We start from the raw sequence: 12,291 nt of genomic DNA, 5'->3' as shown, positions 1-12,291 counted from the left end.
GTATAAATTAAGAAAGGCATGCTTAATTACTGAGGAGTAAAAAAGCATATTGTGCTTGGGACAAAAGAGTGTGAGAGAACACAGGAAGATAGTCAAGCAGATGAGGCAGGCTGGAGACATTCATTCATAGTTATTAATTCAAGAGACATTAAGCACCTACCATGTGTGATATATTGTAAGAGAATCATTATACAAAGAACTCGTTCCTGCTCTTTATGATCTTGTAGACTACCATAAAAACAAACTTGTAAAGATATCACAACAGGATGAGTAGCTAGGAAGTAGTCTAACTTTTAAATATTACATCTTCCAAGCAGCTTTCCCCAATTTCTCCAAGCAATTAAGTGTTTTTTCCTCAGTGCTCTCATTGGATTGTGTTCATACCACCATGAAAGCACATTTTTTTAGGTAGAATGAACAAAGTATTTTTTCTGACAATGTGAAAAGTGAAGAAGCGGTACAAAGTATGATACTAAGAGTTGAGTACGCAAGTAAAGTAAGAAGTAATAAAGAAGACACTGAATCCAAAAGGAAGAACAGGTGTTAGCAGCAGTAATGGTGGGTAAATTTCAATTCTGAGATCACTGTACTTGGTGTTCTTATGGGACACCTAGTCAATAAGGCCAATGGAAATATGGACCAGAAGTTCAGGAGAGATGGAGATTAGGGAGCCACGAAGGGGACGCGTGGAGGAATCTGAAGCCAGAGGACAATGCCAGGGAGTACAGGGCACACTAAGAGGAAGCAAACTGGACCAAAGAAATAGACTAGAGATTAAGGACTAGGAGTGAAATGTCAAAGAATGAAAGGACAATTGGGGTTGCAAGGTAGAGGACTACATTTTAATCATTCTATATAAGAAAACCAAATGAAGAAAACAATTCACAAGAAATGGGGGAAATTTCCCCCAGAGAACGGAAAGGAAGGGTAGAGGGGAGAAAATGGGGAGGAAAAGGACGAGGAGGGAGGGGAAACAGTTTAACAATAGGAAAGAAAGGGCCATGAGTATGGCTGTGAATTCTAAGTCCTGCAGCTCCACCGGCCACCAACCACAACATTTTTAAATGGTGGGTGCTGGAAGGGAAAAGAGGTGGATGAGAGTGAAGGCGAGGGTAGAATCAAGAGCCAGACCACACTGAAAATTACAACCAAAATGAAATTCGGGAGGAAAATATGCTAGTTGGCATGAGTTGATGTGAAACTTGCTGATATTCTGTGCTATTTTAAAAAGAAGGAAAATGACACTCTCACCTAGATCCAAGTGGAAGAGTGACTTTTCTACTTTAGGTAGAGCCTGACCATTTGGACCAGTTTAAATTTTTGACTTACACAGCTTCTTTAGGTAATAGGTTACATATGTTTATAAGCTACCATGAAAAAGAGGCATTTCCTTTCATTGGTCCTAAAACAACTCTGGCTGCTTTTAAGGGATTCTCCACTAGTAAAAAGAGGGTCACAAAACAGGCTATAAATTATACAGGGTGGCTAGGCACGCAAGTCCTTCCTGTTCTCCTTCCCGCTGCCTGGTGGGAGGCCTGGAGCTGCTGAGCCATACAGAGCCTCCAAGGAGCCAGGCAGTGGGGTCCCTCCAATTACAGAACTAGAAACAGATGACATTAGGCTCCTTCCAACACCTGTTTTCATCCTATTAGTGTTCAGTTGATTTGCTTGGAGTTTCAAACACTAAAAGATCCTTTAAAATCTAATCATCTATGAAAATTTCTAGAGATTTAGATCATTTTAATTTCCAATCTCCAGCTTTTATTCAGCATCCTATGTCTCTAGAATTTAAGATTTTTTTTCTATTTATGTTAGGGACAGTTTTTAAAACAAGGTCATAAGGCTTCCTAATTTTCCTAAGGCATACTTTTCTAGCTACCTTCTGGCCTTTATCTGGCACCTGTATCCTTGATTGTTCTTTTTGATCCATCCTGGAATTTTTTTTTTTTAATAAATACGAAAAGCATCTTGGAAAAAAAAAAAAAAGATTTTTTTTGACAAGGTTATCTTTTCAATGGGGTGGGGCGGGGGAGGGGGTGTGTTTAGATTATAAAAATCAGACATTATTTCCTGAGTGCGAGATGACAGTGGAGAGAAGTGACCAGAACCACTCTAGGTGGATGGAAAAGTCAGCAGAAGCTGTAGGCTTCTCACTTCACTTTGTAGTACAAGAGGTGTATTCTGATAAAGTTATATGTACACTGAACTTTGATACATTAATTAGACAATACTAAACAAGCATAATTACTTTTAAACTAATAAATTACATAGAGGATCCATTTTCAAAACAGTCATGTCTCTTGATTTACCTCTTTATAAGGTAGGAATTTAAAATACTGCTTTTGCTTTTGCTTAAATGATACCCATGATATTCAAGCTGGGGCTAAAAGCTGACTCTATGTATACCAAGTTTTACCATCAGATTCCACTGGATGACACTGTCTCCATCCTGTATGGCCTAATGAACAGAGTAGTAAAGGAGACTTGTCCGGTCCTCAGTGCAGAAAGATAATGTAATTTTCTCTCCTTAAAGATCTGGGTGCCAACAATCCCCATATTACTACACTAAGGAACAGTCACATGATTTAGAAACTCAGAGTCACTAGAAGACCAAAAGTCTTTCAGGATACATAAAAAGGTGCCATTTAAAAACCTGACTTGAAATAGGTATGAGCCAGTTTCTCAAAGTCACAATCACAAACAAAACAATGCAATTTGCCTAGTTCTGGACCCACATCCTTCGTACACAATTTAGAAACATGTATGAATCTTATTATACAGTAGTGGTAGACTGGCAATAACATGGAAAATATAAAGGCTGTAGTGGAGTTTTACCTTTGCCACAATTAATCATTATTAATTTTTAAAAAGTCCAATAGTGAGAGAGACATTGGTGAAAATGGCAGAGCAGAGAACTCCAAAAGCCTGTCCCTCCACAAAAGCAGCAAATAAACTTGCAAAAACTATTAAAATCAACTTTATCGGAACTCTGGAAACTAATCAAAAGTTTACAGCAACCAGGCAAACACTTATTAAAAAAAAAAAAAAAACATCTGAATCTTGGTAACAGAACTTTTCAGTGTTTTAACTTACTCTGACCCCATCAGGCATTTTTGGCCAGGAAACAATTTCTATTTAGCGGTAAATGGGATGCACACCGAACACATGTGTTTCTCTTACTGTAGTCTTTATACTAAGAAGCCACATAAAAACAATTTGAGGTCACCAATTAAAAGGAAAATGACTAAATAGGCACAGTACTAATTTACTTTCTGTGAAATTCTTTGTTTTTGCTAGGGAAGAATCAGATCCTAAAAATAATTCCTAACATATAATTAAATCATGTTTAGTTTACATTTATTTCACTAAGAATATTACTTAAAATTACAAAATCTTCACAAAAATCAAAGGAATGCCAAAATACACAAGAAAAAATTAACTAGTGACAACCCTTTATATAATGTACTTTTTCAGTAGATCTAAATAACCTTCCATTGATTTTTCCAACAACTAACTTTGGAGCTGAGCTATCCAATACAGTCGCCACCAGCCAGGTAGTTACCGAAATTTAAATTAATAAAAATTAAATAACGTTTAAAAATTCTCAGTCACAATGGCCATATTTCAAGTGCTCCATAGGCATCACAGTGCGTTCTTTTGGGTAGTGCTGCTTTAGCGAGATCAAATGGATATGCCCATCAAATGCTGTGTCCTAAAGACCAGTGGGGGGGCGACAGGGCTTAATCAGGTGCGATTTTCAGTTACCAAATGTCTACCATGTGCCACGCAGTGGGAATACAGCAGGTAACAGTTACTGCATTCTATGAGGGGAGACACAAGTAAAAACACACAATAATTTACGTGTGATGAATATTGTGAAGAAAACAAAGCAGGGAAAGAGCTCCAGAAGTGAAGTGGGATCAAGTAAGGCCTCCTTGTTAGAAATGATGTGCATGATTCAAAGTACTAGACTGGTGTCTGAGATTATGCAAAGTGTGGACGCAGCTCCTTTGCAGCCATCTAAGCCTTTTAAGCACTAGATATGCAGACTCAGGGTTTACATGACACACAGAGGAAACGTCTCCACAACTTCCACAACAGTATCCAACTATTTATTTCATCAAATAGATGAAATGGGTCTGGCTGGTCTACACTTTAAAAATCTTAAAGAGACTGTACAGGTTAAATATAAACGAAGGGAGGCAGGTTATCCTACTATGTAGTGGAATACACATTAGGAAAATGAATCAAAATGGTAACTTTTTTGAATTAATTCATGAATTTATGAAATAAGGTTAAAAAGCAAACCAGGTCATTCTGAGATAATGCATTACTTAATATCCTTTGAGTTATGGTGTTAATTGTCCTCTTGTTATTTTTTAAAGGTATGCATTAACTTTTATGGGCATAATTTCAGAGGCAATATTTGCTTAAACATTCATTAAGTGGACTATTAATATAGTGGATTTACCTTCTAACCTAAACTTCGGCCAAAATGTTCTACTTACTAGAAGCGTAAACAGATCAATCCTTATTAAAAAAAATCCCTTTTCTTTTAGAGTTTTCAAATTTGACTGAATTGTCAAAACTAAAAGAGTCCCAAACACAGATCATTCACCTTTGTGTACGTACCAACATTCTAAGGAAAGTCCTCAAATAATATAAGAAACTATTTTATAGGTATTCCGTATTTTCAGTCCTCTCTAGAACTGACCTCACATTCTTTGTTTATTAGAATGTGTCTGTCTACATTAACCTTGAAACAAAACCAACAGTACATACTTTCAATTGCCAAGTAAATTTTCCGCTCTCCTTCCTTGGGTTCTTTGCCAGGCGGGAAGTATGTGCCTCTGATTGTAATTGCAGCTTCAGAATATTCACTGATTCTCTGCAGAGCTTCCTTAGAGGTAACTTTCCACCTAGCAGTCTATGAAAGAAAGGATGGGGGATAAAAATCACTTTGTAACAGGATTTAAAAAACCTGGTTTATAACAAAGAATAGGTTGTCTAAATCACATTATGGTCAATAGTAAGATTATAATTGACACCAGTATAAATTCATTTAGATCCTAATGTACCTAGAACATTTTCATGAAAATGACATTTCTGTTATGTCTCACCCATCTAGATAAAAAGTGAAGTAGCTCTTAAAATGTTCATGGGTTTTTAAAGAGGGATTTTCACTCCTCAAGAAGCAAGAGTTTCCACTCCAAAACAGAAAAAGGTTTAAACTTGTTACTTGCCTGTGGGAAGTCATTGATCTCTAATTCTTCCTCATATCTCTTAAAAGATTCATTCTGTCCACCATCCTGTCTCTCCTCTTCTTGCTTCTCTAAAGGCACATAATTGAGCTTGGCATTGATCTTTTCAGCAAGTTGCTCTGCAATGGTTTTTGCAGATACAGTGGGAGCCAGGATGGTGCCACCTCTGAGAATTGCATTGGTGGCCTGCTGCATTACATCCTACAGTTAAAGAAGACCTACAGTCAAATCTCAAATGAAGGCAGAGACAAGATCAGGGACCCCACCCCAAATTATTCTCTGGAAAGGTACTAACTAAAAGCATCTTTCTACTATAGAATCCCACATATGTGCACCATTTAGCAGTATATATTTAATATTGATAATGCGACATTTTTTCCTTATTTGGATGACAAAAGAACCTTCAACTGTATTAAAAGTTCTACTGAACATAGATAATTAGGTAACTCTTGACATCAAACATCAATATTCCTAAAACCATTTCTATGCTTTATGGCTTCCAGGAGTTTTAGATTTAGAATCTTTGTCCACTACCACCACGTTCCTCCTCACTGCATGGCCCAACCCAATATTCAATAAATTACAGTAAATGACTTAGTCAAAACCATTTTGTTTTTGTAATTTGAACTTAACTTTACTATATGCCTAACAGTGACAGAATTATTCTGTGGGTCATACGTGACTCAGACCTCAAGCTTTTCCAACAATAGTGAAAAGTTACAGCTATTTGATTTCCCCAATAAACAGTTATTAACAGTAATAATCCAAGAGAATATTAGGTTAGGCACTGGACTCCCTGTTCCCAGAGGTGGCACAGACTTGGGTACAGTAAACAGTTCATGATGACTTACTGGCTAAACAAAATAGCTGCAGAGACCTGAGGCTCCGAGTCCTGCTTGTGGCTGCCTCACTCAATTAGTCTACTAGCCTCTGGCTTGGTCAGCCCAGCTTAGGAGCTACAGACCCGAACCTACACGGCCGACTGGACAGGGGGCCTTACAGGTTCCCAAACTGTAAAAATCTTCAAAATGCTGTCAAACATTAGCAAACTGTGCTTTGGAAATGCTATGAAAACTTACCCTTAGTTAGAAATTAAGTTAAACGCCTGAAACTAGTAATAAAATTCTTTAACAAAGTAAGTTAAGAAAAAGGCTCCAAGAGAAAGGTAACATGTAAAAATATTTAACAGATTTTTCTACTGTTTTTAAAATCATGTTAGTTTGAGTCATGTAACTGGGTGTTTGTACTTCCAAGGAATTGCTTGTGTGCCCAATAACCCACCCCAAAAAAGCACATCAAGAGAGAAATAGAGAGCTATTTCTTTAAGATTCTGGTAAGCACAATCAGAACAGTACTTTATAAACCTCTCCGTGGCTAACGTTCTTAACGTTAGGCCTTCCAGAGTAGGCATTAAGACCTCAGTTAACCACACTAGAGAAACCATCCAAATCCAAGAATCAAATAATTCTGTATTCACAATGATGTTAAACTCTCACTAACTCAGTGTCTAGTGAACTTGTTATTCACTTGTGCCAACATAATTCCTGAAAAGCATGTAAATCAAAGAACTTATAGAAAGTACTGATTAAAACTCGGAACAAATTACTTAATACCTGAGACTCAATGCCCAAGTTCTTCTGAGCATTGATTCTAAGAGCCAGTCTCTTAGCGATTTCTAATTTCTCAGCATTTCCTGCAGTGGGAGCAGGAACACTAGATGTTCCAGGAGCAGCCATATCCTTTACTCTCTTCTTTGAATTAAACATGCTTTCAATTTGTTCATCAATCTAAACAAGGAAAAAAAAGTTATTAAAAATACCAATTTAGATATGTCTACAAAAACTAATAAAGAATATTTCTACCAAAATTCTAGAATCATACAGTTATGTTTATGTTAATTCAACCCCACAGATCAATAGGAAAATATATCAGCTATTCATTAAGGGTGACATATTTTATTTTTTTAAAAATCAGTTGTCTATGGTGAAAAAACAAAAAGGAAACAGAGACATAGTGTTGTATGAACCACTTATGCAGGCTCCTGCGTGGTCCAGAAAATACATCCCAGTACATCAATGGGGAACATGTGCTATCAAGACAGAGCAGCCAACATTATGCAGCTAAGATGCTCCAGAACTCAGGTCTTGAGGCCAAATTACACTGCAATGAAAGAGGCCGAAAGGGCAATAACTCAAGACCAGTGGACAATTAAAAAAATAGTCAATGATTGTTAGGGGGAATGGTACATGATCCTAAGACAAGGCTCCCAAAATTCTCAACTCCTAAAATGCAACCGGATTTGCCTGAAAAACTGGGCAACAGAATCAGAAAAGATGGCTTTACTGCTTTATTCCTTTGAACCAAGAAAGGAAAAAAGGGAAGGCTGTTCCCCATCAAAGTAAGAGCAATGCTGAAAGCCTCCGCTCCCCAGGAATCGCGAGTCCTACTGCGACTGTGTAATCCCCAGGTTTGCCACATCTACCTCGTAAACCATTTGCATTTCCTTTCAAAGATGCCTTTTGCCCAACAATGACGACTGACATTGCCAACTAAAGAGATGCAAACCCCTTCATATACTCAAATTAGGCAAAAAAGGCCTTATCTTCTAAATCTCAAAAGCAAAGGAAATTTTGTTCAGGATTTAAAATTAATTAGGTTACCTTAAAGACTTTTTACTGAAGTAGAAATAATCAACTTACCTTCTTTTTAAAACCTGTTATCTAATAAGGGGTTTTAGTTATCAACTACTTTTAAATTTAACATTTAACTGAGTAAAACTGTTTTAAATTAAACAGCATATGTGGCATTAAAATCCAAAACAAATGCATATCAGAAATGGGGAATATGTATGGTGCTAGCTGACAGGGGTAACTTTACTTTTGACTTTATTCACTTCAGTTCTGTTCTGATTTTTTATCAAAATCATGTACTATTTTAACAACCAGGGAAACAACCAACATATGTCACTGTGAGACTTTAAAAAATGTTCAAAGTAACAACAACAAAAAAAAACCTGAGATGATTTAAAAACATGGCCACAAATACTTTTCCCTTCAAGAGATGAAGCCTGTCCTTGAGTATGGAATGGTCTTAGTGACTTGCTTCTAAGACAGAATAAAGTGGAGGTGCTAGTGTATGAATTCAGAGACGAGTATTAAAAGGCACTAAGTTTTCCTCTTTACTCTCTCAGGTCACTCGCACTGGGGGAAGGCTGCTGCCATGTTATGAGGACACACGGGCAGAGCAGTAAAGGGCAGAAGCATTCTGCCAACATCAAAGTGAGGGAGACACCTTGGAAGAAGATGGTCCTGCATCAGACAAGCCTTCGAATGACAGCAGCCTGGGACAACAGCTTAACTGCAACCTCATGAGACCCTAAGCCAGAACTACCTGGCTAAACTGCTCCTGATTCCTGACCCTCAGGAACTGTGAGATAATAAACATTTGTTTTAATCTACTAAGTTTGGATTGATTTCTTACATCCTAACAGATAACCAAAATACTGATTGAGTTTTAAGCCAGTCTGGTACACTAGAAAAAAATAGGCTCGGGTCAATAGGAGACTGGGGTTCTGGGCCTGGCTGTACTTAACAGCCAGCGTGGTCATGGGCCAAATACTTTTCCTGGGCCTCAGTATCCTCAAAGGACAAGATCAGATTAAATTCTTGATTTCCAAAATTGTGTTCTAAGTTAAGGTTTAATAGGAAATATGAAAAACATGTTATATAATCAAAGATCAAATATGTTGGAGGATTCCTGGGTTAAACAAAATTAAACAAGATTCTTTAATTAAGGACTTTTCACATCCTTTGATATGCTAATACCACTAGTGGTATATACTAGGCAGATTTTCCAAAATTATTTTATAATGAAAACATCTTTTTCTAAACCTCAAGCTCCTGGGGGTTCCAAAGAATACTCTGTAAAACCTTCAGCTTGCTAAATCCTCAGGGTCCCTCTTCACAAATAATTCCGTAAACTAAGAACATGGACTCTGAAATAAGAATGGAATGGGTACAGATCCCAGCTCTTCCCCATAATCTCTGTATAAATCTGAAAAGGTTATTATTTCTTTAAGACTCAGTCTCCTCAATTATAAACTGGGAATATTCTTGAGTTTCCACTTCATATGGCTATTGTAAGGAACAGAATAATCCCTGTGAAACACTTGCCACAGTATGACACTTAGTAGCACTCAACAAATGTTGACTATTACTATCAATAATAGTATCCTATAATAATTAAATTTAAAAAGGTAAAAAACAATATTTGTACTAATGTTGTTAAAGATAGGGGGAGTCAGGCACTCTTACACACCACTAGAGTGCAAATTGGTATACTCACCTTGTTGGAAGGACAATCTGATAATGTTAAGACCAAATTAGATACACCCTTTGGCCTAGGATTTCCTTTTACATACTTATCTCAAGACTGAATCTGATGAATGTGCCAAGTTAAATGTGCAAGGATGAGCAATGAAGTATAGTTTATGATAGTAAAGTATAATATATTCCAAATGATATATAGAAACAACCCATATACTCAAAAACAAGAGTTTGATTCATTAAATGGTGGAACAGCCATATCATGAAATATCATGTGGCCACCAAGAATAATGTACTGAAATGGGAAGATTTCAACATAAGATAATTGCTGTAAAGAAGGTTAAAAACAGCCTGATCTCATTTTGATGAAAATGAGAGGCATAAATACGAACACATGTGAACATATGTATGTATATACACAGAAAAAGGTTGGGAAGGGTACACCAAGGTTTCCACTAATGGGTTATCTCAACAAGCTTATGGTAAGAACTCCAGTACAATGGAACCACAGCTTCACTCGGCAAGGACGAAGCTTAGAACGACAGACTTACATCGACGGCAGCATCCTCATCATCGGAATCTTGCAGACCAAGAGCTGCTTTTTGTAATTTCTTCCTCTCATTAGCCAAAGCTTGTTCTGTTTCATCAAACTTGAATCCCTTACCAGAGAACCCACTACTCTTCTTAATTATTTTCCCTTCCTTTCAAGGAAAAACAAAAAAAAGTTAACTTCATAGTACAAAACTTCAATATGGTAATGAAATATTTTTCAAGGAATTTATGAAAATTAAATACTTTTCAAGGTGGTACATGCCATTGTAATAAAAACACTTCATCTGCCATGTGAGGAAAAAATAACTCTATGTAGACTACTCAAAATACTAAACTGAAGTACAAGGAAGGATTTTGTTTTCATTCCTTTTTTCCCCTCTCCCTAGAGGGATAAATGAAAATAATCCCTTTAAGGTTTACAAGTATTAAATATGGAACACAATAATGATTTGCATAAAAATGGAGTTAAAATACGACAACATGGATGGACCTGGAAGGTATTATGCTAAGCGAAATCAGTCAAATAAGACAAAAAACATGTGGTCTTACTTACCTGGGGAATCTAAAGATTCCCCAAACAAAACAGTTCTGTTTTGAACAAACAAAACAGAAACAGACTCATAGAGAACAAAGTGATGGTTGCTGGACGGGAGCGGGACTGAGGGGGATGGGTAGAAAAGGTGATGGAATTAAGAAGTACAAATCAGCAGTTACAAAATAGTCACGATGTAAAGCATAGGGAATATAGTCAATAACACTGCAATAACTATGTATAGTGCCAGGTGGGTACTAGACTACTTGGCGGGATTCACTTCATAGATAAATATCCACCCACTATGCTGTACACCTGAAACTAATATAATATTGAATGTCAACTGTAATTGAAAATAAATTTTTTAAAATGGGATTTAAAAAACTCACAGCTTTCTGTTGATCTTTGAAATCACTCCAAAGTTTCTCTAGATCAGGAGGTACTGCAGTCCCTGACAATTCAAGAGCTTTAATGATGTCACCAGCATAGCGAGCTTGATCTTCTGTGATAAAAGTATATGCGTAACCCTAATGAATGATAAAAAGTGGATCTATTAGACACTAATAAGATGAATCCTATTTAGATCACAAACAAGATAAAATCGAAACCACCCAATAAATCCTCTTAAGACTAACTCCATTGTTAAAGAATTTTAAAAACTTTAAGAGTCCTACTAAATTCTTTAGATTCAAAGTAAAATATCTAGGCTTAATATTTAAAAATGAAATAAGCAAAATCAAAAAATTTCTAATTTCTTCTGCATAAGTAGAAACATATTTTACATAAATGCACAATTGCGTTGTCATGCATGATAATGTCCTTTAATATAGTATTTTTATCTTTCCCTTTCTTGCTAGCATTCCCTTCCTCCACTGCCTACTGTACCACTTTAACCCAACTAACCCTATCAACTTCTTAGAATGTAGCTTTCCATATTTAAGACCAATAAAAGATATAAAAACGTGTGTAAAAATCTTGCAACATGAAGTCAGCTACATCGCCTCCTTGGGATTCTCTAAAGCTTAAGACTTCACATGTCCTCAGCAGCTTTTTGGTTCAGGCAAGAGAAAGACTGGAGTTAGAAGTACAGGAATAGCAAACCACAATCAGCTTGCCAGCTTCACCAAATACTCTGCTCCTACCATTAAACTGTTATAAATTTTAAAACATGGTTTAATATTTTACTACAGGACTATCTGGTCACCAGATTTGACCCATGGTCTGCTTCTGTACTGTCCATGAGCTAAGAATGGTATTATGTTATTTGTAAGGTTGTGTACATGTACATACACACACACAGATGCATGCATGCGCATGCACACACACACACACACACACACACACACACACACACACACGACAGAGACTATATGTGACTCCAAAAGGCTACAATTTTTACTACCTGGCCCTTTACACAGAAAGTTTCCCGAATCCAAAGAATACTCAGGTTAAAAGAATAAATGCCACCACTACTTAATTAACTGTGTAAGCTTGGGCAAGTAACTTAACTTCTACGTGCCTCAACTTTTCTCATCTGTTAAATGGAGGTGATATTATCCACTTCAAAGGGAAGTTGTGAGGATGAAATGAGATGATATATGTAAATCATTTCTATATCTGA

At 36.7% G+C, this 12,291-nt stretch overlaps 1 protein-coding gene across 4 annotated transcripts in view; it reads right to left on the bottom strand.

Annotated features, from left to right (window-relative positions):
• The window catches only part of DDX46 (DEAD-box helicase 46), a 41,130-nt gene that overhangs the window by 3,435 nt on the left and 25,404 nt on the right, over positions 1-12,291 (bottom strand). For 2 of the 4 annotated variants that reach the window (XM_081035344.1, XM_081035346.1), the window contains exons 17-21: positions 11,060-11,197; positions 10,138-10,287; positions 6,872-7,048; positions 5,244-5,462; positions 4,783-4,927 (exon numbers count right to left, since the gene is read on the bottom strand). In XM_081035344.1, the coding sequence (XP_080891470.1) occupies positions 4,783-4,927; positions 5,244-5,462; positions 6,872-7,048; positions 10,138-10,287; positions 11,060-11,197 (829 nt within the window). Of the gene's footprint in view, positions 1-4,782; positions 4,928-5,243; positions 5,463-6,867; positions 7,049-10,137; positions 10,288-11,059; positions 11,198-12,291 lie in introns of all 4 variants that reach the window. The other 2 variants (XR_013992376.1, XM_081035345.1) reach the window with 2 other exon arrangements.

This window comes from Rhinolophus hipposideros (assembly GCF_964194185.1).
Source record: "Rhinolophus hipposideros genome assembly, chromosome: 23".
NCBI classification, from domain to species: domain Eukaryota; kingdom Metazoa; phylum Chordata; class Mammalia; order Chiroptera; family Rhinolophidae; genus Rhinolophus; species Rhinolophus hipposideros.
The sequence above is the reverse complement of the archived record's forward strand: the minus strand, read 5'-3'. Positions and strand labels throughout refer to the sequence as shown.